The sequence below is a fragment of the Caretta caretta genome, chromosome 26 (assembly GCF_965140235.1).
Source record: "Caretta caretta isolate rCarCar2 chromosome 26, rCarCar1.hap1, whole genome shotgun sequence".
In the NCBI taxonomy this organism is placed as follows: domain Eukaryota; kingdom Metazoa; phylum Chordata; order Testudines; family Cheloniidae; genus Caretta; species Caretta caretta.
In genome coordinates, this window is record NC_134231.1 from 3,223,950 (window position 1) to 3,251,722 (window position 27,773).

Here is a 27,773-nt window from a genome sequence, read left to right on the forward strand (position 1 = left end):
CAGAGTCAGATAATTTTGAGCAAAATTTCCTTTACTTTGCAATAACAATTACTCTGTCTACCTATCTATTGTAAGGCTGATCTTCTCTTAAGAGTTGTAGTGATGTAAGTATCTTGGTTAGGTGTGTGATTTTTTGCTGGCATGGTTATATTGGTAAAAGCCATAGTGTAGGGGCAATTATATTGGTATAATCAGTATTGCTTATTTTGGTTCTTCAGTTGGAATAAGCAGTATAACTGTGTCCATCCTAGGGGCATTGCTGCTTTAAATATATCAGTATAGTTAAAATAGCAACATTTTCTAGTCCTTAGGCAAGTCCTTAGGGTTTTATACTGCCACCCATCATCGTGGTATCTTAGTGCCTGCCATGAAAAACAATTAATGGAGCTGTTTGAAAATTCTCTGTTGAAAAGGTTTTGCTTTTGTTTTTCAATGGAAAATGGCTTTGTTGACAAAATGGAAATTTTGGCCAAAAAATGCCAATGGTCAAAGATTTTCAGGGTTTCATCAAACAAAAAAAAAAGGGGGGGGGTTGTTTTTGTTTTTCTGGCAACCAGAAAAACAGAAATTTTGGTCAGAAACTAAACACCTGAAAAATTTTGCAGGAAAGAAAATTTCCTAACCAGCTCGAACAATTAATAATAGTTAACTAATATCTTGGGCAATGTATTCCGTGGTCATAATTACTGTTTGATAATGGACAGTTTCCTTATATCTAACCTGAATTCCATTGTCACTTGAAAATATCACATATATGATTTTTTCTTGGAAGGAAAAGGCAAAAATAATTTTAAAAAGGTGACTAGTAGAAAAGATACCTGTATTACATCCAGGCGCCATGCACTTGACTTACTAGCTTATGTACATTCCATGTTGCTGAACACTAACAGAATTTATTTTATGTAGACTCCAGATTTTTAAGAGTGGCTACTAACTGTGAGTGCTTCTGTACTGGGGTGCTCGATTAGAGAAACTTTGGGCCTGGTTTTGAGAAGTGCAGAGCACCAAAAATTCCATTGAAGAAAGTGGGAGTTGAAATGGCTCAGTACGGGGCCAGCCCTAAGCCAAATGGTGCCCCAGGCCAGGAGTGTCTTCGGCATCCCACTCCTTCCATTTATTAATTTTTTGAATCCCTTATTTTTTATTGCATTTGTAGCTCATTTCACAACTTTGATGTGCAATTTAATGTGTTATATAAGGTGATAAATTTGAACACTAGACCTGTAACTTTGTGTTTATTCATGCCATATATAAGCAAATAAAAAAAATGTTTCCTTAGGTATGCTGGTATAAGCACTTTTATACCAATACAGCAGCATCCATGCTAGAGATGTTGTATCTATTTAACTATACTGGGATAACTAAAGCTGAAGAACTAAAGCAGGCCACAGGACGACAATTCTATTTTGCAACATATGCTATCAGAATTTGGTTTTGTTCCACATTGTAACAAAACGAAAACCTTCTCAACATTTTGTGAAATGGAATTGTGTCAAAACACCTGTTTTTAAGTGCAAAGCATCAGGTTTTCAATGTGGGTCTCTCTTTTTCTCTGGTCAGCAGAGAACCCTGCACATCAGGAACCTTCTCGTTAAAAAATTTCTCAAAAATGCATACATTTCTTCAAAACATTTTGGCTTTGATAACACAGAATATTTTGATGAAAATATGTTCAGTAAAAAATCTTCCAACAAGTTTTAGGTACAATTTTTGTATATGAATGAGACATGTATTTATTTCATATTCCATTCACTTAATCTGTATAAGCAAAACCTGTGAATGAAAAGTATCAGAAGTCAGAAATGCTAGCATAATTCTCTTGCCACTGTTCTAAACCAGAATACAGGGAAATTCAATTAGCATAGAAGCCACTTATGGAAAGCATCTCAAATGGCCACTAGGTGATAGTAAAAACATATCCATTGCAGCACAAGGAAACATGAGGCTTCTCCAGACAACTTAATGCCTGACAGTTATTTCTTTTTATTACATCTTCCAGCATTGGCTGTAAGAATTGAGAGCAATTTTGTGTACTGAAAAGTTAATACCTTACTTGTTGATTTTTCTTCAATCAGGACAGATCAAGAAAGGGAGAGTATATTAGTATTTACTCTTTTGCAGAAGGACAGTACTTAAATCCTTTGCACACCTAAGCGCCAATTAAATTCTATTTGGAGGGTGTAAGTGCTTCAGTGGCCTTGTTCTGTCCCTCTGTAAAGGCTGAATCTAAGGCTATGCCTACACTGTCCAGCAGCTCAGACTGTAGGGGTATGATTTGCAGTGTGCACTGAAGTGTTGCACCCTATCTCCCCCTTGTGGATGCTGCAGGCACAAACTAAAAGACTCCTACTTCACATGAATGTAGTCCTGTTTACCTTTTAGTTCACACCCACAGTGTGCAATTGGAGGAGTTATACCAGAGTACTTTGGTGCACACTGCTTTTCATTCCCCTGTTGTCTGAACTGCAGGGCTGTGTAGACAAGCCCTAAGCCTTGGTCAACAGTTAAAACACATAAAACACACCTAAAACACATAGCTACAGTGCTCAGGGGTATGAAAAGTTCACACTCCTAAGCACCGTAGCTATGCTGATCCTAACACAGAGTGTAGACACAACTAGGTCAATGGAACAATACTCCCATCAACTTAGTTGCCTTCACTTGGAGAGGAGAATTACCCATAGCAATGGAAAAACCCCTTCCAACACTGCAGGAAGCTTTACTATGGCAAGACAGTGGAATAACTACAGGGTGTTTTTATAGCACCCATAGAGTAGACATAGCCTAACTCTGTAAGAATTAAACAAAGACAGGAAATAAATTTGCACAGAGCAATCCTAAACTGTGAGAAGCAGGGTATTAACTACACAGGATGGAAAAGCTACCCTGGGACTGACTCTCACCTTATTTACATCAATCAGTTCAAATCAGGAGTAATTCCACTGAAGTCAGCAAAGCTACATTGGCTTGAAAGGAGAATCAGAATCCATACCTTTAATCAGGCTGTAAAGCATTATTGCAAACCTGTGGTACTACATTCAAGTGTTAAATAAAAACAGCCTATTAGGTTATTTAGTCTCCCCTGCCAAATTAAGTCCCAGTTTGATCAAGATGAGACTGAAAATACCCAAGCTTCCACTAAAACAAGGAACACACGCTTGTCAGATAAGATCCTGTAATGGCCATTCACATTGTTTGGACAAGTGAAGGGCTTACCTTGGTACTCTTTTGCCTAATGAACAGGCTTCTTAGGAGTGTGGACAAGCCTGGAACCAAGCAACTCTGTGCTATGAAGCCTAGTTTTAGTTCAGCAAAACAGATGATGCTGTCTCCTCTCCTCCAGTCCCAGTTGGGGATGTTTGCCAGGTATACCTGTCTCAGGATACGATAGTGAATACAAGTGAGGGTCAAGACAGGCAGGTACATGATGTTCCTATAAAATAAAAACTGTCTTTTCTGTCTCCCTTTTTTGATTTTGAAAAAATAGTTACTGAAATTTTCAAAATAACAATATTCTAAAAATGTTCACAAAACCAGCAATGAAAATTGTGAACAGCTCTAGGCCAAAGCTTTTAAAAGGAGCTAGTGATTTTGGGTGCCACTTGGTTTAGGTGCCCTACTTGAAACACCTTAAAGGAGCTAAGCACTTTCTGAAAATCAGGCTGCTTTAAGAGGTCTCACATTGGCCACCAAAACACTGAGGAACCAAAAATCACTTTTTAAAAAAAATCCTGGCCTAGCTCCTACCGTTCTGAAATCTACCCCAGTAGGGATCCCACACCTTGGCATAGTGGATCAGACTAACTATCCCTCTAGTTTGATCACCCATATCTTGCTATGACCAATACTTGAAGCTTTGCTGGAAAGCAAAAATAAATCTCTGCCAGCTGAGCAATGCTTCTGATGGGGACAGCACACAATGCAGAGTTAAACACTAAACATATATTTTTAAAACAAAATAGAACAATGCCCCTGTGATGACACACAATGTGCATGAGAGAAGAAGATTCAGTTATTATCATTTAAAAAGAAAAGGAGTACTTGTGGCACCTTAGAGACTAACCAATTTATTTGAGCATGAGCTTTCGTGAGCCTGAGCTGTGGCTCACGAAAGCTCATGCTCAAATAAATTGGTTAGTCTCTAAGGTGCCACAAGTACTCCTTTTCTTTTTGCGAATACAGACTAACACGGCTGTTCCTCTGAAACCTCTTATTATCATTTAGTAACACAGAATCATCATAGAATATCAGGGTTGGAAGGAACCTCAGGAGATCATCTAGTCCAACCCCCTGCTCAAAGCAGGACCAATCCCCAACTAAACCATCCCAGCCAGGGCTTTGTCAAGCCTGACCTTAAAAACCTCAAAGGAAGGAGATTCCACCACCTCCCTAGGTAACCCATTCCAATGCTTCACCACCCTCCTAGTGAAAAAGTTTGTCCTAATATCCATTAATAGACACACTTGATGTGGCAGTAATGGAAGGAGCAAGATCTATGGGGTGAAATCCTGGTCTTCTAGAAGTCAGTAGGAACTTAGCCATTAATTTTAGTGGGGCCAGTCTTTCACCCATGAGATCAGCACTAAAGGAATAAGATTAGACTGATAGAGCTACTGGGCTACCTTTTTATGAGACTGGATTATCTGTATAATGACTCTCGTCTTTGGATAGTGATTCTTGACAGACAGCGCCCTGCATGAAAAATATACCCGTTGGTTAATGTGTCTTGTCTGGGTGAAATGCCCTCAGATTTCAAAGCCTTTACTGCAAAGCATAGCGAGAAGGGAATGGAGACCTGCCAGGGATACGGGATGTAGCAGCTGACCACAGCAGTGGAAGCAGTTGGACATTATGAAATCCAGAGCTGGATCCCATTGTTGTGGGGTGGGGACAACTGTGGGGGACCCTCCAGCGAAATGACAGTCACTTTCTGATTTTTGTGTGTGCAAAATTGTTATCTGAAAATAAAGTTCTATAATTCTGCAAAGGAATCACAGAATCATAGAATATCAGGGTTGGAAGGGACCTCACGAGGTCATCTAGTCCAACCCCCTGCTCAAAGCAGGACCAATCCCCAGCTAAATCATCCCAGCCAGGGCTTTGTCAAGCCTGACCTTAAAAATATCTAAGGAAGGAGATTCCACCACCTCCCTATGGTGGAAACGCATTCCAGTGTTTCACCACCCTCCTAGTGAAAAAGTTTTTCCTAATATCCAACCTAAACCTCCCCCACTGCAACTTGAGACCATTACTCCTTGTCCTGTCCTCTTCTACCTCTGAGAACAGTCTAGATCCATCCTCTTTGGAACCCTCTTTCAGGTAGTTTAAAGCAGCTATCAAATCCCCCCTCATTCTTCTCTTCCGCAGACTAAACAATCCCAGTTCCCTCAGCCTCTCCTCATAAGTCATGTGTTCCAGTCCCCTAATCATTTTTGTTGCCCTCCGCTGGACGTTTTCCAATTTTTCCACATCCTTCTTGTAGTGTGGGGCCCAAAACTGGACACAGTACTCCAGATGAGGCCTCACCAATGTTGAATAGAGGGGAACGATCACGTCCCTCGATCTGCTGGCCATGCCCCTACGTATACATCCCAAAATGCCATTGGCCTTCTTGGCAACAAGGGCACACTGTTGACTCATATCCAGCTTCTTGTCCACTGTAACCCCTAGGTCCTTTTCTGCAGAAATATTTCCAACCCCAAGCTTCCTCCCCACCACTCTGTCTGGTGCTGGGAGAGAAGGTGGACTTAGGGAGAACAATAATTTATAAAGTACTTTCCCATTGTGCCTCTCCCACAAATGATGTTTTCCAAATGTAACAAATTGATACTCCAGCTATCGCGGGGGAGGCCACTCCCTATTGAAATGCAGCCACCTCTGGTGTGAAATGAAAGGGTGCCTGACAATGTTATCAGACAAGAAGTGGAGAACCATACCCAGTGGCATTGGAACAATCATACCCAGAGGGGGTGCTGAGAGCCATTGAACAAAACTGCAAACCCTGTATATGATGAGAACCACTTCAAGCCAGGGGCTGCTACCACACTCCCAGCACCCATAGTTCCAGCACCCCTGATCATATCTGTATCCATTGAGAGCCGCAGGGGGGATTCAAGGAGGCAGCAAGTATTCTATGATTTATTTGTATTGCAGTAGCACCTAGGAGCCCCAGTCATGGACCAGGACCCCACTGTGCCAGGCACTGTACAAACACAAAATGTAAACAATCATCTAGCTTGGAATTTGGGCTGGAACAGTACTTCTGTAATGATTCTGAAGAGGAGCAACACACCGATTGAACTACCAGCACCAGATAATACAGCATCTACATGCACTCTAGGAGTCTCATATACAAGTACTGACTTAGCCTAACCATGCTTAGTGTGTGAGAGCTAATGCAATCACTGCTCAAGGTAGTCCACCTGAGAGTGCATGACTGTTTCCTCAGGATAAAGGCACCGTTCCCCTTGAGAGCTGCAACAGTATTCATGAGGGTGAGAGTGCAAAAACATCGTCCACTGTGGGGTTTGGGAGGTTAGAGAGCTGTCCACCTTCTTGGTCCTCTTACACAAGAGGTGATGTTAGGGTTCTGCTTGCAGAGAAACTTGTGACAGTGTAAACACATTCTGCTCCTGCCTATGTCTGCTCATAGTGTTTGCAGGTGTTAACATCACCCAGACACAGAAAGAGAATGCTGGAGGATCTCACCCTACCTCATGATATTGGAAGTGTCTTCAACATAAGGGTCCGAAGAGCAAGTATCTGCTAGGATCAGACAAGCATCTGCAGATCCCATCTGTTTCTCAGGAGAGAAAAGCAGAGTCAGGGGTTTGATTCCACATGGAGTACAATAATCCTCTGTGCTTATCTGACTTATTGTCAAGAATCTCTACTTTCCAAAAAATGCTACATTTCTTAGAACCATTTTATACGCTTCTTTTAAGGCCAATTGGTCGCAATTCGGTTTTGTCATTTATTTTCATTTTCCTTCTTTCCAAGTTTTAATCCATTAAACTCAAACATTTAGGATTAGATTATTGCATCCTTGCTGACACTGAGTTGCACCTTACTCTGCAAACTGTTTCACTGAAATACGTGGGAGTGCTTGAAGCAAGGTTCTAATCAATGCTAGTCGTGGCAGAATCTCACCATTTGGCTGGCTGGAGCTCATGGCTGGAGTCTGGATTTTCAAAACTGTGACTCCTGAAAAGAAAATGGTGGATGGAAAAAAGGGGTCTTACCACAACTCTCTTCAGATCTTTATAGTTCAGTGCAGAGCCATGGAAGAAAGTGGTATAGGCAGAATAGCATTTGAATACAATTTCCAGCTCCAGACTAGGAAGAGTTCTACACGATAAAAAATTCAGAACAGAAGGAAAATGCTGATCAGCCCCTAATAACAATGTTCTTGACTCCCCTGCCCCCCCCCCCAAATGTGTGTTTATGTGCCGTTTTAAAAATCTGCTTAAAAGGGACACTGGCAGACCAGCTAAGGCACATAATTTAGGTTTTACACAGCCTAAGTGTCATGGAATTTAAGGAAGTTCTATTCCACTCAAATGAGTGCAGCTGCACTTTGCAGCATGGTGGTACTGCGTGAGAAGCAGAAAGCAAGACTTGCTAAGGCCCTGATCCTGTAATCTGCATCCAGGTGGAACCATGGATCTGTTTCTTTCCTCCCTGTGGACTTCAGGTCGCCTCCTTCCCTTAAAAACTCAGTTATTTTCCTCACTCATTTCCACACTGTCATTGACTATTACTCCAAATACAAGAGACGTGACCCAACCTTCCCTTGTAGAATAATAGATTTTAAGACCAGAAGGGAAGTTTAGATCATCTAGATCATCCTGTATAACACAAACCAGAGAATTTCACCCCATTACCTCTGTATTCAGCCCAATAATTTATGTTTGGCTAAGGCCAAGAAAGGCATCCAGTCTTGATTTGAAAACAAGGGATGAAAAATCTACCACTTCCCTTAGTAGTTTGTTCCAGTGGTTAATCACCCTCACTATAAAAAATTATGCCTCATTTGAATGTGTCTGGCTTTAAATTCCAGCCACTGGTTCTTATTATGCCTTTCTCCACTAGATTAAAGACCCCTTTAGTACACTGTATTTGCTCCCCATGAAAATATACGTACACTAATCTAATCATCTCTCAATCTTCTTTTTGATAAACTAAACAGATTGAGCTCTTTAAGTCTTTCACTATAAGGCATTTTTTCCAGCCCTCTAATAATTTTTGTGGGTTTTTTCCACACCTTGTTCGATTCTTCAACATCCCCCGCAAAATGTGGGTGCCAGAACTACACGCATTACTCCAGCGCCAGTCCCATCAGTGCTCCAGAGACAAAATCACCTCCCCACTCCCACTCATTTTGCTCAGACTGTAAATGGGAATCCATTGTGAATCATGCAATACTTAATTTGCACGTGGCCAGCCAGAGAGAGATAAATATCTCCTCCCCCTGACAGACAGAGTATATGGATCACCTTTTGGTGACCTGTCTTAACAGACCTAGAGAACATATTTTATTGTATATACATAACTCCTCACATATTTTCCATACAAACATGTCTATGATTATGATGAGCACTGTGACATAGGCTTTTACTACAGAAATTAAATGATATTCTCTGACAATAAGTAGATACCAGACCCTGTAACCCTTATTTTACCCCGTACCCTCTGCCAGATAGGTCCAAGAGATCCTTGGGTGGGTCATAGAGTCTCATATAGAGTGAGTCCAAAATGCAAGATACACTCAAAAAAGGAGAACATTTTTATTCTCATTAAACATTTAGCACAGAGAAGATTTTATCATAAAGCTTCCCAAGGTGGGAAGGTCTCATATGACTCTCTGCTCTTTCCTATTAATTAGTTATACAATGTGACTTCCCTTGCCCAAAGCCACCAGGCAATAAAAGTATCCTCTAACTCCCCCAAACAGCTGTGCTTAGGAAGTGACTTTGAAATGTTTAGTGGGAATACTTACTCTCCCAGAAAGACAATCTCAGTGCAAACATCTCCTGTGTCCTGGACCAGGAAGTTTCTTAAGAAAGCTGTCACACTCTTCAGAGTGATATCACCGCAGACAACAATGTACCTACAGAAAGAACTCTCTGTCATGTTTGGAACCTGTAGAGTGCTTATTATAAGCATGACATTGTATGTAACAATTAATTAGCCAGTAGATGTCTCTGTGTGCTAAACAGAGTGTGGTCCTGGGTAAATATGACAACAAAGTTGGAACTCAAGTTGTGTGGAAGTCTTTTTGTTTGTATCTGTAGTTGTGATTATGATTCCATATATCATGATCCTGTAGGTTAGAAGGGTTATTTGGTAAACAAGGGGGAGATATAACCCTTTACAAGTATTCAAATGGGGTAGACACCAAAGGGAAAACGTTTAGGAAAACATTTAGGAGGAGTTTGGGGGATACTGAAGAGAAGTTTAAGAGGTGACTTAATCAGAGTCTATAGGTGCCTACACAGGAACAAGATATCAGGTAGTAAAGGGTTTTTTTAGTCAAGTAGACAAAGGCATAACAAAATCCAAATAACTGGAAGTTGAAGCTTGACAATTCTGAAGTGGAAATAAGATTCAAATTTTTAACAGTGAGGGTAATTAATCATTGCAACAATTTACCAAAGGATATGGTGGACTCTAATCAATTCAAACCTTTAAATCAAGAAGAGATGTCTTTCTCAAAGAGATGATCTAGTTCAACCACAAGTTATGTGCTTGATGCAAGATTACTGGGTAAAATTCTATGCCATGCTGGAGGTTGGCGTAGATGATTGCACTGGTCCCTTTTAGCATTAAAATCTCTCAGTCTATGAATGTATAACTAGGAGTGATGGGATAAAATTAAGCCAAAAACAATTCAGAATGAGTATCAGGGAGAAAATGCTACAAGTGATTTCTTTAATACAGTGCGATATTCCCCCAAGGAAACAGTGGGAGCTCCATCACTTGAGTCAGTGAAAAATAGAGTTGGCTGACAAACAGGTCAAGGCAAATTAATGGACATATTTCCTTTTTATTTTTTAATTAAAAATAAAAAAAATCCAAACTCTGAAAAATGTTGACCTACTGATAGTCCCCCCTCCCCTTGTTTTTGTTGATAATTTAAATGCCAATAACATTTTTCATTGTAATTTGAAAAATTTCAACCAGTTTTACTGAAAAATAGAATGGACTAAGCACTGAAGAATATACTGGAACAATCCTGCTTTATTTGAAAGGGATGGGCTAATTGAAATGATAGGACTCATCTATCTGCAATTTATACTTCCTCTCCTCTAGGCTATTTCTACACTACAGCCTCTGTTGGCACAACTTACGGCGCTCAGGGGTGTGAATAAACCACCCCTGAGTGACACAAGTTACACTGACATAAGAAATTGTGGGCACAGTGCTATGTTGGCAAGAGAGCTTCTCCCACCAACGTAGCTTCTTCCGCTTGTGGAGGTGGGTTTTTTATGCCAACAGGCGAGCTCTCTCCCAACAGCATAGAGCATCTTCACCACGCACACTGCAGCAGTGAAGCTGTATCCGTACAGCGCTGTATGTATAGACACACCCTTCGAAACAAAACTCACCCTGAAGAGAGCTGTTATTGACCAGATGTGTACTGAGATACTTTGGTGACGAGGGCCAAGATGGATGGGTAGAAAGACAGAAAGTTTCAGGCTTTGGCTCAAGTTATTTTGGGAAGATTCATATCACTCCTTATTTCCTCTGATCTAATCTGTAACCTAATTAGTAAGATGCTCTTTGTTTTGCAAAGACAATATAAACAATCACACTTACTTTCTCCCTCTCACTACCTCATACGATTCTTGGTATTGTCGATTGCCACCAACGATATCCACAATTTCAGGGATAAAATTTGCAAACAAGACCTAAAGTGTCAAGAAATACAATACTGTTTAGAGCCATTTCCCATTGTCCAAGGGCAGTACTGGTTGCGTCCCCTTGCGGCTGAGTCTGGGGATTAGCTCTGTCCAGTCTGACACCCATCTCCTTTGGTCACTCACGCCATGACCTCTCTTACTCTCTAGTAGTTGCAGTGCTTCCACTTCATGGCTTGGCCCTCTGGCCAGATCACTGTACAGTTTTCCCATTCTTGGGTAATAAAAGTCTCACCAGACCAGCTGCCATTCCAGGCACTCTTCCGATTCAAGACTGTGCCACTTTCCCAGTGGCTAGAAAACCCGGCCCTCCCTTTGCAGCTTCCTTCTCCACCACCCCTCTGGGTAAACTTTTCTGTCAGGCTCAGAATCCCAGGGCTTCTGCTCCCCCTGGGTTTCCTCCTTCTCTTCTCACTAGGTCCAGAGAGTGACTGTACAGCTCCCCACTGCAACCCCCTTCTGCTCTCTCTTCCTGGTTTTATACAAGCCCCCACCGACTGCTGCCCAGATGGGCTCCATCTTCAATTAGTGCTTGTCAGGGAAGTCTAAGTCTCCCCCTATGTGCAGCCTACTAAGTTAATTAGCCCTCTTCTGGGCCATGTTAACTCCTTCAGATGTTGTGTGGAGTGAACACCCCCATCTTACCCACCCATGTTAAATTTCAGACCCTAAGTTGTGAGTCATTATAGAAGCTCCCAGTAAGGCTTGATATTTCTATAGTCATCATGAAGACTGGGGGAATGCCCACTGGTTACATGTGGGATACAGGAATTGTCTTGCTGGTTTCAGGGGTCCATTTAGCTCAGTATCCTAGCTCTGGCAATGGCCATGACTAGCTGCTACGAAGAGAAGTACAAGAAACCCTACAATAGGCAGTTATGAGAGGGGGCAGCTTCCACACGCCCCCACTATGCACCCCACACAGACACACACCCTCCAGATGCCTACTATACTGGTGGAAGGATGATCTAGAGGATAAGGTATATAACTGGGATTCAGATGACCTGTGTTCTAGTCCCACTTCACCCATAACCTCCCTATGTGACCTTGAGCAAATCACTTAACCTACCATTATGCCTCAATTCTTCATTTTTAAAATGGGGATAATAGTCCCTTACCTCATAGGTCTGTTGTAGGATTCAATTCATTAATGATTATGAGGTGATCAGATACAATAGTGATGAGTGACATATAAATAGATAAGATATTTTCCTAACTCTGATTAGTTCAAGCTTGTGTCCTGAAGCATGAGGATTAATATATTAAACACTTGCAATTTTTTTGCTATTAAAATCTGGGGTATCCTTTGTTAATAGATATGTATCCATCCCGTTTTGAATCCTCCTAAGATCATGACCTCTATGATACCTTGTAGCAGTAAGTTCTACTGACTGTTCATTGTTAGAAAAAAATATTTATTTTTAGCCATTTTATATTTGCCGCCTTTGGATTTCATTGAATGTCCCCTGGTTCTTGTGCAGTGAGAAAGGCAAGTGAATGCAGTTCCCTGATCTACTGCTAGTCCCCTGCCAACATCTATCACAGTAGAAATGCTGGACCCTGAGCTTTTGTGTCAGCATTCAAATCAACTAACATCTTGTCATTGCATTAAACTCCAGGGAAGTGGCCACTTGTGAAAAGGAGATAATGGTTTCTTACCAAACCACCGATGATGAAAAAAATCATGAAAATACGACCCAAGGACGTTTTAGTTACAACATCTCCAAAGCCAACTGTGGACATGGTCACCATTGTCAAGTATAAACAGTCAAAATAGCTCAGGGACTGGGAATTTTGATGGTGGACCCAAGGATCTCCACTGTTCTCCACCTGCCAGAATTATAAAAGGGTAGGAAATGGTTTGAATCCAAGATTTTGGTTCAGGTCCATCTCTAATTAATGAGTGTGTCATGGATATATTTCAGCCCAATCTGAAAGAGTCAATGCTTCTTGGAAAGATTTGGTTGAGTGGCAAATCTTGCTGCTGTCTCTCTCTCTTTATTTTCCCATGAATGAAACAAGCATTTTCGTTGCTATAGACTCTGCTGCTTATTTCCTAGCAAGAGTTATAATAATCCTTTGCCATTGATATCCCAGTTGGATGAGTTGCCTCCTGCCTGTTCCAATATATAAATATATAATAGGGCTTACCTCCCTCACTTTCATCTGCTCCATGAGCTAGGGTTGGGGAACCTCTTTGCCAGAAAGAAAATAAATGAAATTTGCCCTGTTGTAGCTACATCCACATAGCTAAACCCATGTAACGCCCTGATGCAGACATGCGACAGCAGTGCAAAATGGGGCTTGCCCCAGTGCAGATTAATCTGGTAACACACCCAAGCAAGTTGTGTTGGTATAAATTCTGCTTTGCTCAGGTACAACACATCTGCATTAGGGATTTGTGCTGATGTCTAAAGGTCTCCTACTCCTTTGGGAGACTAATTTCTGAATCTACCTCACCCTTGTCCCCTGCCAAGGCACAGCTTGTCACTGTGCAGCTAAGAAGAAACTGCTTCCCTGTTTGTTCTATATTCCATTAACGTTGCTACCATCATTTGGGGAGGCGGTGTTTCTACCCTTCCACTGATGTAGGCTGTCTACCCTGTGGGGTTATGCTGGCATAGATATGGCTTTGTAGCTATGCTGGTACAATCTCTGTAGTATAGACATACCATTACAGTGGTCTTTCATACCAATAGCTACTCCTGTCCCATCTCTTCCCAGTAAAAGTCTACATTTCCCCAGCAAAATATACACAAAGAATATGCCTTAGCACTATTTTATGGTTATCCAGGAAGGATGTGGAACTAACTGTACATACCAAGTGAATAAATCCTGCAGCTGTGAGCCAGGTGCTGAGAACTGCAGCTAACAATCTGGACAGCTTGATTGAATTACTGAGGACAGGAGGGGGAAAAGCTCATTAAAGACGTTGCATAAGTTATGTTAATATTTCAACCACCTGCATGACTCCATCTGCCTACTGCACCCAGCCTCTTGCAAGAGACCTCCAACTGGGCATATTATTTTTGATTTTCCTTCTTAATAGATCAGCCGGAGCCACAAGTTGGATATGGAATAGTTTGCACAGTTCAGATTCAGGGTCAGAGGCCGGATGCAATATACAGATCCACATGAAAAACTGGATCAGAATTTTCCAGCAGTGTATTACACTTACTTTCTCCATTTCCTAAACCAGCCAAAATACAGGAGCCAGGAGATAATGATAAATGGCAGACATCACTTGACCAGACTTTGATTTACCTAGTCCTAGTGATCCTGAGAAACTGCAATATTTTGGGAAGTTCTAACAATCTGAGTGCTCGCAAGAACCGCAAACCTGCAGGAAAACAGCAAAGGAAGAGGACAGAGAAAAGCAATGTCTAGCAACAAGACCACATCTCTGTGTGTGCATGCGTGCGCACCATGTGTGTGTGTGCGCGCAAGTGCAAACACATATGCAAACTTCTGTTTTTATCTGTAGCCAATGTCATATCAAACTTGGCTCCAGGACCATGCACCTCTTGAGTTCAACTTAAGCCCTCAAGATAGGGCTTGTATTATACAAAAATATAAGGCCTGAAGTTCCCATATCTGTATCTATAAATCCATGGTACATCCACACCTTGAATACTGCGTGAAGTTCCAGTTGCCCCATCTCAAAAAACATACATTAGAAATGGAAAAGGTCCAGAGAAGGGCAACAAAAATGTTTAAGGGCATGGAACAGCTTCCGTATGAGGAGAGGTTAAAAAGACTGGGACTGTTCAGCTTGGAAAAGAGACAGTGGAGGGGGGATAGGACAGAGGACCTATAAAATCATGAATGGTGTGAAAAAAAGTGACTAAGGAAATGTTATTTACCCCTTTACCTAGCACAAAAACTAAGGGTCACCTAATGAAATTAATAGGCAGCAGGTTTAAAACAAACAAAATTAAAGTACTTCTTCACACAACACACAGTCAACCTGTGGAACTCATTGCCAGGGGATGTTGTGAAGGCCAAAAGTTTATCCTGGTTCAAAAAAGAACTAGGTATGTTCATGGAGGATAGGTCTATCAATGGCTATTAGTCAAGATTGTTAGGGATGCAACCCTATGCTCTGGGTGTCTATAAACCTTCAATCTCAAAAGTAGGCGGTAGGACGTATTCCTGGGGGTTTCATCACATGACATAATCTTTAATTAAAGATTTATCTTTAATTCCTTGAGATTCCAGGACAATCCTGGAGGGTTGGCAACCCTACAAAGGGAGGACTGGTTGGCAGAGGGTTTATCACTCGATAAATTACCCTGGTCTGTTCATTCCCTCTGACACACCTGGCATTGGCCACCGTCAGACAGCAGGTTATCGGGTTAGTTGGACCATTGGACTGACCCAGTATGGCTGTTCTTATATTCTTATGTATTGTGAGGGCCTAAGTGAGATGTAAATGAGGCCCAGGCCTTGAGGTTTTCACCACAGAATGGGTATGGAAGTCAGTCCATAGTGGAAGCACTGTACTCTCCCATTTGAATGCCTCATGGGAGGAGCACCACATCCAAAGGCTCAGATGCGGGATGGGCATGGTATTAAAAGCTAGACAGACAGATAAACCTGGCTGAAGCAGAACTTAAGTGGTGCATAGGCTTCTGCCAATTCTCTTCATGGAGGCAGTAGGGCTGCGGCTACCCTTAGGGCCTAATTCTGCCCCCACTCACACAAGAGCAGTTTCCATAGTGCAGGAAACTCAAGATAAGGAGATACCTTCACCTCTGCGAAGTAAAATAATCCTGAGAACAAGACGTGAAATAACAATGATGGGGAACTAAATCTCCAAGTCCTACTTACCAAGACAGTTCCTCTTTAAATAGTAGGAAACACAAACTGGAGGGATGGTGAAAAAATCCACAATGGAGTTGAGCTCGAGCCAGAAACTCAGCTTGTTGTTTGCTGCCATGAACTACAGAAAACAGGCAAAGTCAAAGAGCATGAGGACAGTGTGAGACTGAAGCACATCAGAGCAGAAAGAAAGAGACTGGTTAGTAAGCCCAGGAGGAGGCTTCTTTTGCCGAATGCAGCTAGCTCCGCTCTCTCTCTCTCTCTCTCTTCACCCTGTAGGCACCCAATGAACTTTTCCCAGTTTGTTTTAAAATAGGGTAGCTTGGGGAAAATTACTCCCTAGTGTAGCTGAACTGCACTGACTTCAGTGGAGAATGGAATTACAACAGGAGGCTTTGATCCACCATCTCACAGTCATAGTGATGAACTCTCTATCTCCACTGACAACTAGTTACCCATCTTTTTTTCTTCATGGTATCTAAGTGCCGATGACACTGAACTAGAAAATCCAATGGTTGGCAAAACCCACAGCCATCATTACCCAAATCTGTCATAAGGAAAAGCCTATTTTCTAAAGACTTTGCCAGAGTTCTAATGCCAAAAACTAAAACAAAAGGGCATTTCACCTCAGTGCAGCCAATGGTATCTTAAAAAATGCACACTATGACCACTCCATGCAAGGGAGAATGGAGGTGAAATCTAGCTAATTGACTAGATGGTTTGAGGATTAGGGGTGAGGAAAACATTGTTCACAGTGGGAGCTGCAAAAGGGCTTAACAATTTATCAGGCTGAGGAAAAAGACAGATTAAAAAGCAGAAAATTCTTATTAGCCTTGGTAACACTTGTACCAGAGCTACATAAGCTAAGCTAAGGCAGTCAGATCTCATGCTTCAGAGCACAGACATTGCTGTCAGGGTAGGAAGGAACTTTCCCTTAATGTACCAGACTGACTGTTCATTAAGAAATTATTCACTTTTATCTGAAACATCAGGTTTTGCTCACTGCCATCAATGGTCGGAACCAGTATGGCAAATCCTATGTTCCTAATTGGCAGCAACATGGTTCATAAAGGGGATACATCTATCTTAGCACTGATATGGCCCCTTCCCAACACCATGGTATCCAAGCCTCACAAACTCTAATGACGCTTGGTCTGCAGCACCCATGAAGGAAGGGAAGTATTTTTAGCCTCATCTACAGAGAAGTGAAATGACTTGCCTAAGCTCACTGAGGGAGTCTCTGGCAAAGTTGGGAATTGAACCCAGATCCTGAGACCCAGTACAGTAACATAGTAGTTAGAGCATCATTCCACCATAGTTGTTAACACTGGGGAGAGATTCTGATAACCTTGCTCATGGCAAATAACATCTTACTTCACTATTGGGGTTAGTGTGGAGTAATGTCCTATACAATGTGATGAAAAACCTAGCCCTTTGTAATGATGCCCTGGTATTAGGATGTATTCCCTCTTGCTATCAGAAATGTCCAGTCTCTCTTACAAATTGGAATTTGAGACAAGATTCTGATCTCATGCCAGTTCCATACTAGTGTAATCCCATTGATTTCAGTTGAGTTAATTCCTGCTTCATATTGTGGTGAGAAGAGAAATATTCCTATCATGTTCCTTCATGCTGTTAAATTATTTCCAAGTACGTATTATTTTAACTCAGATTGATTGTAAAGTGCCCTTACCCGTAATCCGAAATAGAAGAGGAAGAATGCATTGAAGCTCATATCTACAGCAAGGGTGGTGTCTGCGAAGGACTGGTAGTGCTCTATGGGGCTAAGGGAGGAAAAGTCATCATCATTTGCATTGACATTGCCCTTTTCATGCAAGAACCTCCAAACGCTTGACTAACTAATTTATTAAACTCTTGCAAAATGCCTATGAATTAGGGATTATTCCTCCATATTTTTGATGATTCACAGCCTGATCCAAAGCATATTAAAATCAATGGGAGTCTTTCCATTCACCTCAGTGGGCTTTGGATCAGACCCAAAATGAGACACAGGGGGATTAAGTGATTTGCCCAAGTTCACACATGAAATCAGTGGCAGAGCTGGGAATGGGACCCAAGATTCTGAGTCCCCTATTCTAATCCGTACTCCTCTGTTCTGTAGTGCCACCAGATAAGAGAGGCACTGGCAGAGCCTAACACAAACAAAGTTGAAATGCGTATGTACCTGTATGATGTCATCGTTCCATTTACACATTTAGGTCCTGATCCAACAGCCATTATAGCCAATACAGAAACTTGCAATGGACATTGATCTGGCTTTTATTTTGATTGTGGAATTTTCCCAAACCATAGGTTAAGAACACACCAAATAATTTAAATCTCTGATTTCTCAGTGAATTAGGATGTGTAAACTAATATCAGGTTTGCATTAAGATGAGTGAGTTAGATTAAATTGTTTTTTGAATCAGGCAAGTTTATTGGACATGTATTTATATAGCATTTTATTAGACACTTATCTGTAGGGTATGTCTACACTGCAAGCAAAGGTGTGACTGTGTCCTGAGCAGGCAACATGTGCTAGCTTTAATCTAGCTAGTGCAGATAACAGGAGTCGTGAAGACATAAAAGCACAGGCTTCAGTGCAGGCTTGCTACCCTGGCTCCTCGACGGACTTAAATTCAGGACTTAAATTGGGCTGAAGCCTGAACTGCCAGTTGTTACCCACCCTAACTAGCTTAAAGCTAGCCAGGGGTATGCCTATGCATGATATAATCACACCTTCACATACAGTATAGACATGCTCCTAGCATGACATCATAGCCCCACTGAAGTCAATGGCAAAGCTGCCATTGACTTCATTGGACCCAGGATTTCACCCTGAGTAAGCACTAGATTCTCACACCGGCTATCTCTGGCATGCCGTCTATGCCAGAGTTGGCTGTGAGGGCTGCCTTAGGAGCTTGATGTGCACCAGTTGAAGACTCTTACATGTTGGGGGCATTCTTAGCTGGAGAGATCTGGTCAGCTAACCTGGCCTTATAGGTTAACCAGTGTAAAAACTTAGTTTACTTTCTAGCATGTCATCCTACTCATGGAGAGACTAGGATATAAATAAGAGTATGTACTTGTATGTGTCTTGTAAAGAAACTCTTTTCCCTCTGTAGCTACTCCTAACGGTTTGGCAGGTTTATGATGTCTTGGGATTAAACACAATATTGGATTGCACTTGATGTATAATTCTGCTTCTGAGGTTTACCCTTGCTATTTGAACACACTTCAGTTTGTTCCAAAACTATTATATTTTATTTATTTTGTTTTAACATTCCAATTTATTTTCTGAGTGTTGCGCAACAGTCTAAATAAAGTGTTGAGAAAATAAACACCACTGTGGCATATTAAATTGATCACAAGGCTTTACATACTAAAATATTTTTTACCCCTGAGCACTTCCTGTGAGATATATGTATTTGGGTTTGCCACAGTATGTTTCCTACTCAGTCTAGTTACATATTTTATTTCTGTCAAATTGTTTACAAAGGCCAGATTTTCAAAAAAGACTTCAACTCCCATTTGGGCACCAAAATAAGAGGCCAGATTTTCAAAAGAGCTCAGGATATTGGGTCCTGAGCTCTGTTGAAAATCTGGCCGTAAGTGTCAGAATGTGAGCTACTGAGTGCTGAGCTCTTTTAAAAATCTGGCCCCAATTGTGGGTGTTGAGCACATGGAGATCTGCCCCTAAGATCGTTTGGAAAATAAAAAAATGTAGCTCCACCAGGGGAAAGGAAAAAAGAATTCAGTTTAAGGAAATTTGAGCAGAAGAATGTTCATGGGATGTTTTCCTTTCCTGGTTATATTATATAATTCAGTGAGTGTATTTATACTGCAATTACAGTGTAATTACATTTTAGTTACGCTTTCTTGCACCTATAATCATTACTAAATTTGCAAAATTGGAAGTTTAACTATATGACTGAGTGAGTGATTATAGTGTGAATACAATATAATGAATGTCCCTAAAAGATAAAAATCCACATATTAAAGAGATGATAAAATGTAAGTCTGTAATGTAGTTAACTTCCGGTGACATGAATAAGTGGTAATTAGTTATTGTAACTACAGTGTAACTACAATGTAATTACAAACATTTAATTTTAAAATATAGCCCATTTTCTTTCTCCTTTGCCCAGGAACATCAAGAGCTCTTTTCACTTGTCATTTCATTTTTTCCATTCAGACAGATTAAATTACTGCTCTCTGTTGTGTGTGTCTTCTTTAGAAGAATAACCTTCTCATTGGTCAGTTTCAATGAGATAACTCAAAGAGGATATTATAACTACCTGACTTTTTAGACCAGAGCATGTCACAAAGAACACAATTGCATTTCTATACTGTCATGTCCTCAAAACAGCAACTGTATGTAAACATAGTCCCTTCTTTCTCAACATCAGATCTGTTGATTTTATGGACACAGATGGGATTCACTCTTGTTAGCAATTCCAATCAAATGCAGCTGTGCAGGAACTAGATGGATTCTATTCTGCCTCATGCATCATCAGGAGAATCATCAGCTATCTTCTTTATTGATGTGGATGATGTGAGAAGCAGCTGGATTTTGTCAGCTTGATATTATTTGATTTTGCTGCACCAGCAGTTGGGAAAAAAAAGATCATTTAACTCTTAATCGGAGCCAACTCGATTTGGAGTTTGCTATAAGAGAATCTATTGTCTATCTAGTTATTTATATGCCCCCTCATCACCTTAGTATCTGAGCACTTCACAGGTGTTAATGAATTTATTCTTACAACAACCCTGTGAGGCAGGGAAATATCACTATCCCTGTTTTGCAGCAAGGGAACTAAGGCAGAGAGAGTTTCAGGCTCAGAGGTTAAAAAAATGCTCAGTCCCCAGAAATGCGGTCAGATGATCAGAAGTGATTTCCAGAAGCCCAGGTGGGAGCTCTAGGTTGCTGAGCACCTTTCTTTGGAGAATCTGGCCCCTTTATTTAGGTGGGAATGGATTTGAAAATCTGGCTCTAAGTGACTCAGCAAAGGCCACAAAGGGAGTCTTTGGCAGACTTGGCAACTGAACCCAGAACTCCTGGGTCCCATTTTTGGGTTTTAACAATAAGGCCACTTCCTCCTTAAAATAAAGCTGTCATTTCCAAATGAGCCTAAGGGAGTTAGACACCCAACTCCCATTGAAATTCAACAGGAGCTGGCTATGCAACTCTCTTAGGCTCCTTTTGCCTGTGTTTGTAGCCACAAGACCACCCTTTAAGAACATATATCATTTTGGGCTTCTATAGCTTGTTCCCATGCATAAGGAAGCAATAAAATTTTGGATAAATGCCTAGATTCTACTTACAAGTCACAGTTGATAAAGTAAATGATGAGGGATCCAATACTCAGTAGTAACACCAGTATCACCTAAAAACATAGGCATCAAGCATGAGATATCATGTTACTTGCCTGTCTGAAACTGACACAGATTCCAAAAATACATCTAGAACATCTCCTGTGGCATTTATCTGTGACCTTGGGGAGAAAGTCAGGATACAAATAATCAGCTATCTGAGCTCTGTGACAAAGGTGGGAAATGGGTTTTAATTTGGATTAGTCACAACAGATACTCAGATGTTGTTAATCGACATAGCTGCTAAAGTCTAATGTATTATGCCAATTTACCAATATCTAATATGCAGAGGAAGGTCAGATAAGTAAGGCAATAAGTTCTGATGACAAGTGGCAGTAATTTGACTCAGGACTTGGGGAAATGAAGGGTGACTGTTGATGGATCTTCTTCCCAGTACTATATGGTCCAGGTTTGTGACTGATTTTGTCTAGTTCATAATGTTTATTTAACTGAGATTGTAAGCTTCCTGGGAAGGAGATGTGTTTTATTTTATGTTTATGCAAAGCAGTATGCACATCTACACAGCACTCTGCACTAAAGTTCCAGGTACATCTGGGGATCTGTGAACATTAAAAACTGGGTAGATGCCAGTTTCTCTGTGTATTAATTCAGAATAACTTTTAGACCACCTCATTTACAGACATTTCTACTGCAGTCATCATCATCTGCATCAGTGAACAGAGAACATTACCCTTTGAAAGATTTTTGATGGAAGGAGAAGGTACTTTCAGTCTAGTGGAGTGACATTAAATAAATAAATAAATTGACATCATAGTTGGCCCCTGTATTGGCAGTCTCAGTTAAGGGGGCAAGCACCCAATGAGTCATGAGGACTCAGTCCCTTTGATTGTCCACAAGATAGAGTGACTGTGCAACCTGACCCAGCAATCTGCCTCCATCCTGACCTGGAGTGACCCAGGGGTTGTGAATATCTACCATTTCATTTTGCGTTCCTTCTGCTTACGGAGACTTTTCAGATTCCCCTCCCAGCCCAGTCATGTCTCGTTAGAGGAACAGGGTGAATTGTTGTGTGTGGTTTGCTGGAGCACCCCCAGTGGGCTTTCACTTTGCTACAAGAGTCTCAGAAGACCTGTTCGACAACCCTTATCATCCCTAGCAGGGGATGAAACCCTGCCAACCAATCCACTTACCAGCACGCGCCCAATACATGTTTGAGCTGACAGCATCATCTCCACCGACTCCAGGAAAGCTCCTTTCCAGCGAATTGAAATTTGCCTTATTTTGGGCAGCCACTGAGCACGCTGTTTGTGTTCCCCCTAAGAGCAACACAAATAGTTTGGGACCCTAGGAAGTGCCAGAGTTTACACGGCTTCCTAGGATAGTGAAAGCCACTGAATGGGGTCCTGCTACATGCATCTAATACAATACTATAGCCAGACTAGAAAGAAAACCTATATGGTTCCTAGTCTGCAGCTCTCCCAGGTGAGCTAGCAGGAAGAATTCCCTTGGATGAGCTGGCAGGAGCTGTGTTGAGCTTCACATTGCTAGAGGTCATTCTGGATAGACTCCCACCGTCACATCACAACAGCATCAAGGTTAATTTCTCCTCTGCCACATGGTAGTCACATGACTGCATAGTCAATTTATAACAGTTTGGAGTCTAATGAAAACAAATTATCAGAAGAAAATCAACCTCCCCAAACCAGCCCCACAACACACAAACCCAAACCCACAAATATTCACCTGAGTGCAAACACACAGCACACATACACACCCACAAATACTCATATGCGCACACACTATTTTGAAAAGAAAGCAGTGAAAGTATTTTTCCTGCAAACAGCTATGTAGCTTTATCACCATCAATAAGCCGTATAACTGTACAACTTAAATGTGAGTTAAACAGTATTCAAGAGTAATCAAACCTCATGATTCAAGATATCAGTTGACTGCCTGCAGGGAATGGAAAAGACATTTTACCCCTATGAATAGCAAGCACTGTGCATTTGACCACATCCATTATGTTAGGTTTGCTTGCCTTTCTGTTTGGGTCTCTGTTTGGGATAGGGTACAGGACTGCCTGGACCAGTGGCCTGTCTGAGGATGGAGTATTTTATGCTGTCATGGATGACGTATGTCAACAACCCTTACGTTATGGCCCTTTGTAACCTTGGACTGGAGGAAACTGTCAAATTCACCCTGGTGCAAACCAGCACATCTTCTGCGGGGTTTGTGAGATGTCTCTCCTGCTTGCACCAGGAATGAATTCAACCTATGAACTTTGGATCATTTAAACATTGCTCTCACGGATGCCTTGGAATATCCCAGCTCTGGGTTGTTGTTTTAATGTGACCTGCAGGATTCACCCCTTTGTTTTTCCCTTATATGTGACATGACCAACTTGACCCACGACTGGGGCTTTCATTGTCCTTGCAGCATCAGCTAACTGTGATTAGTTTGTCCCTTTTGCAGGCTTCTTTCTTGTCCTATAGGTATGGCTATTAATTAATAGAACATATACCCCAATGCAGATTTATTCTGTTACTAGAAAACTGGGAGCATCTCCTCCCACCACAATAGTCAGACACCTGCATTTTAGGTCTGATTGTCTATTTGTTTCCTTTCCCTTATCACCTATTTTTGGAGCTTCTGTTGTCTGTGCATTACAGAAGATATGCTGACCCCAGCGTCTTTTACACTCAGAGTTTCTCAGGCTCTAGCATCAGTAGGAAGCCAACACTAAACCCCACATCTGCTCTAGTAGCCAAAAAGACACCAGATAATCAGACATTATTTTAACTCTTTGGCAAACAGTGATACCATCTGGCTTGCCAGCACCACAGGTGTTTCTTTCATTTTCTGCCCATGCAATCCAGGTGGGTTGATGTCAAATCCTCTCTTCTAAATGATAGAATGATGCGGCACGTCCCAATGGTGGGAGATAGCATAGTATGACATAAGTAAGAAGTTACAGAGTCATTTGAAATCATGTAGTTAAGCAACCTGGGTATGTAACATGAACACAAGCATCTTAAGATTCATTCATTATACACGTTAATGCATTTTATGGGCAACTGTGCTAGTGTAATTGAGAGGGATTGGGGCTGGGTTTTCCAAAGGGAGTTAAGAGCCCAAACCCCTCCGAAATTCAATAGGCATTAGACACCTAATTTCTCTTAAGTCCTTTGACTTAAAGCTGACCTCGTGTGCACACGTGTGTGAGAGAAACAGATTGGCTGTGTATATCTCTCAGTCTAATAATCAAGTAAAATCCAGAATCTTTCATGCCAAATGGCCAAATTTTCCCTGGACACATGCTCTGCTCAGTACAACACAGCAGAAGATCTAGTCAGAGAAAGATTCTAAGGGGCATAATTCTAAGAATTCTAAGTTCTTTTGTAGCCAAATTTAAAAGGCCCAAGACTTCCAAAAATGTAGATTTTCCCATGTCAGCACCCAAACATGCACTACTTCAAGAAGACTTTGTATTTACCTTTGTGCTGAGAATGCACTTTGAGATGAACCTGTAAACATATTTGGCTACCCTGGAAGCTACTATGAGGAACAGGCCTCCTAAGAAAATTGACAAAGAGGAGAGGATAAAAGCCAACTGCATGTATTTTTCACAGAAGGTTCTGTTCTCAGGCAGGTTAGTAGGAGTCATTTCCCTCTGCCTGCTTCTTTCTCAGCTTCCTCCACTGCTCAGCTGTGACATTCTAAGACACACTATGCTTTTGTAGTATCATTGTGACATCATTATCAACATGCAGCCGTGTGATGTCACCGCTGTTACAGAAAGAGAAGAGGTGCAGATGCAAAAAGATGTATCTGGATCCAGGGCTTTTTAAATTTGGGCCATCTCTTATTATTAGGGATACCAGTGTATTTTTCTTTTCAGTCATAACACATTGTATTACTGTTAACTTCATAAATAACCACTAGCTTTTTCACTGAAAACCTTTCAAACAATCCTACTCTCAAACTCTGATCTTCTTAATAAATATTAGTACAGAGAGAAAATATGGTTCTGGGATTAAAGAACTAGACTGGATCTCAGTAAATCAGGGTTCAATTGCTGGCTCTTGCACAGTATAAAAAAAGAGGCATCTCACTTGGTCTCTCTGAGCCTCAGTTTCCGATCTGTAAAACAGGGAGAAAAATCCTTCCTTTCTTCCATTCCTTGTTCATCTTGTCTATTTAGATTGTAAACCCTTAGGGCAAGGACTATTTCTCAGTACAGCACCATCTCAGTCTGGAGGTCCAGGCACAACTGTAATATACATAATAATAATGCCATAAAAATTGGGGTTATTTACCAAATTTGGATCCAGAAAAGCTTCAGCTTTGGGTCATCCATAACATTTGGGGCGAGGGTGATCAGCTGAGAGTTCTTGGCTGGGTCCATCAATTCAAAGAGAAATACTAACAATGGGACATTTGTATTTTAAAACAAGAGGTAATGAAAAGGGTGCTCAGATGGCCAGAATTGAAAAAGGGGACTCTCTTTCTCTTCTGTCTGAAGACTGGTTTATTAAACTTCTTCATCAACATATTTTAAGGAAAAACTAAGTTCCTCTCTAGACCTCAATTTCACAACCATCCAGAAAAGAATGGGAGGCAGATATGAATGACACTAGAAAAGTTTCTTGCTGTGTTCTTCTAGCTGTTTTGATGCTAGGCTATGAGAGAGACAAGGTGGGTGAGATAATATATTTTAATGGGCCAACTTCCGTTGCTGGACGAGACAGAGATAAGTTTGTGATCTACACCCAGCTGTTGTCCAGGAGAAGTTGCCATTCTACCTTTCTGTCCATAGGTGGCAGCATTTCCTCAGCGATTAGCCGGCATGCTATGGCATTCCAATATAAGAAAAAAGAAAAGGAGTACTTGTGGCACCTTAGAGACTAACCGATTTATTTGAGCATAAGCTTTCGTGAGCTACAGCTCACTTCATTGGATGCATGAAGTGAGCTGTAGCTCACGAAAGCTTATGCTCAAATAAATTGGTTAGTCTCTAAGGTGCCACAAGTCCTCCTTTTCTTTTTGTGAATACAGACTAACACGGCTGTTACTCTGAAACCTGTCAATATAAGAAAGATTCTTTGAAGGGCTGGTGTCATAGCCAGGCCTTGGGACAACAACAGAAGAGAAGCAGCACAATATGCCATATTCAAGAAATTGCTCAATAAAAACAACAGCCCATCTTCTTCCATTCAGGCCCAGCCACCAGATCTGCAGCTGCTCAGTTGGGTTCAGATGCAACCAGTTAACTCAGTACTTTTTTTAACCCCACTGAAATATAATTTCATCAAAAGCTCTAGGGCTCCTCAAGAGTTTTAGTCTTTTATGAAGCTTTCAGATGAATAATGCAATCAGATTCTTCTTCATGCAATCAGGCCAGCTGAGTGTGAAAGTGATGATTTCTCCTGAATGGGGGAATGCGTGCACATGAAAACCGAATGGCAAAATAACAGCCTAGCAACATCGTCTGGTGGGCACAGAATGTATTATTGTGGCCTTTAAATACAGTCATTATTTAGTATTCCCTCCCCCATCTGAGTGCCAAAGGGGACTGTGAGTGATTGGAACTAATGGGACGTGTTTTGAATGGTGAAGACTGTACTTGGACAGTTTGTCATCTGGCAGAATTGTTATTTGTGTATGTGCCTCTACGCTTTGACACGCCACAATTACAATCAGCTACCTATCTAAGACTCCAAAATGCTTGAGCCAGGAATTGAAGGCTGTTGAAATAAGTTCCCAGAGGGAGATAAAAAGACTATTGTCCTAAGATGACTAACTTTCCCCTGGTTTTGCGTGTTTTGTTCACACACGCTGAATTTGGCTGTGTATTCACAACCTCTCTCCGTGCCTGGCTTTTCTGGAAGGGTTTTGAAATCATAGGTTACAGGGAGTAAGCAATCCCAAAATTGTCTGAAGTTCTGACCCTGCTTGGAACTGCCAGGTGTGGGATCTACCATTGCCAGAACTCTCCAACAGGATTTCTCTAAGGGATAACCTCATCTGGTGGCAAGATTTTCTGTGTATGTCCCCTGCATATTACCACAGGTAAGTTTAAATCCAGAAGCATCAAGGACTGTAGGCAGAAGCACTCCCAGGTGACCTAAAACAGAACACTTGGGAGGGAGGATGGTCCTGAGATTAAGGCACCAGTTTAGGACTCAGTTCCTGGCTTTGCCACAGGTTACTATGTGACACTGGGTAAGTCACTTAATCACCCTATGCCTCAGTTTCCTATCTGTAAAACAGAGATAACCGATCTTTCACCCACTCCAGAGGTAGCTGCATTTCAGTAGCGAAGTGATACCTGTGTGTTTATAATCTGTGGGGTGTAAAATGATATTATTCTGGCTCTGAAACCACTCTCCCTGTTTCTAAAGCTACATCTACACTGCATGCCGGTATGCATAGCTACATGCAAGAGCGAAAGGTGGTGGGGAGGAAGTGGGGAAAGACTTCATCAGCTTCCTTCTGCCAGAGCACTGTGGTGAGGAAAGACTCTGGTCGCAGGAAGGTGCCAGAGCCTTTCCCTGCTGCCAAAGTTTTTCCCTGCAGCAGGGATAGGCTGCAGGACACTAGGCTGCTAAAAATAGTAGTGTAGACAGGGTACATACGTACTGGCCTCAGCCATGTCTTTACTGAATTTGCCTATGTACTCCCCCACCATCTACACTGCTG

General features: G+C 41.5%; 1 protein-coding gene across 1 annotated transcript in view; it reads right to left on the reverse strand.

Annotated features, from left to right (window-relative positions):
* The window catches only part of KCNU1 (potassium calcium-activated channel subfamily U member 1), an 80,701-nt gene extending 55,963 nt beyond the window's left edge, over positions 1-24,738 (reverse strand). The window contains exons 1-14 of the mRNA XM_048829301.2: positions 24,568-24,738; positions 22,265-22,390; positions 21,066-21,127; positions 17,434-17,524; positions 15,750-15,861; positions 14,184-14,259; positions 13,741-13,816; positions 12,579-12,749; positions 10,819-10,910; positions 8,999-9,109; positions 7,242-7,347; positions 6,714-6,796; positions 4,623-4,692; positions 3,217-3,372 (exon numbers count right to left, since the gene is read on the reverse strand). Of these exons, the coding sequence (XP_048685258.2) occupies positions 3,217-3,372; positions 4,623-4,692; positions 6,714-6,796; positions 7,242-7,347; positions 8,999-9,109; positions 10,819-10,910; positions 12,579-12,749; positions 13,741-13,816; positions 14,184-14,259; positions 15,750-15,861; positions 17,434-17,524; positions 21,066-21,127; positions 22,265-22,390; positions 24,568-24,738 (1,503 nt within the window). The remainder of the gene's footprint in view (positions 1-3,216; positions 3,373-4,622; positions 4,693-6,713; positions 6,797-7,241; positions 7,348-8,998; positions 9,110-10,818; positions 10,911-12,578; positions 12,750-13,740; positions 13,817-14,183; positions 14,260-15,749; positions 15,862-17,433; positions 17,525-21,065; positions 21,128-22,264; positions 22,391-24,567) is intronic.
* Positions 24,739-27,773: the final 3,035 nt, after the last annotated feature.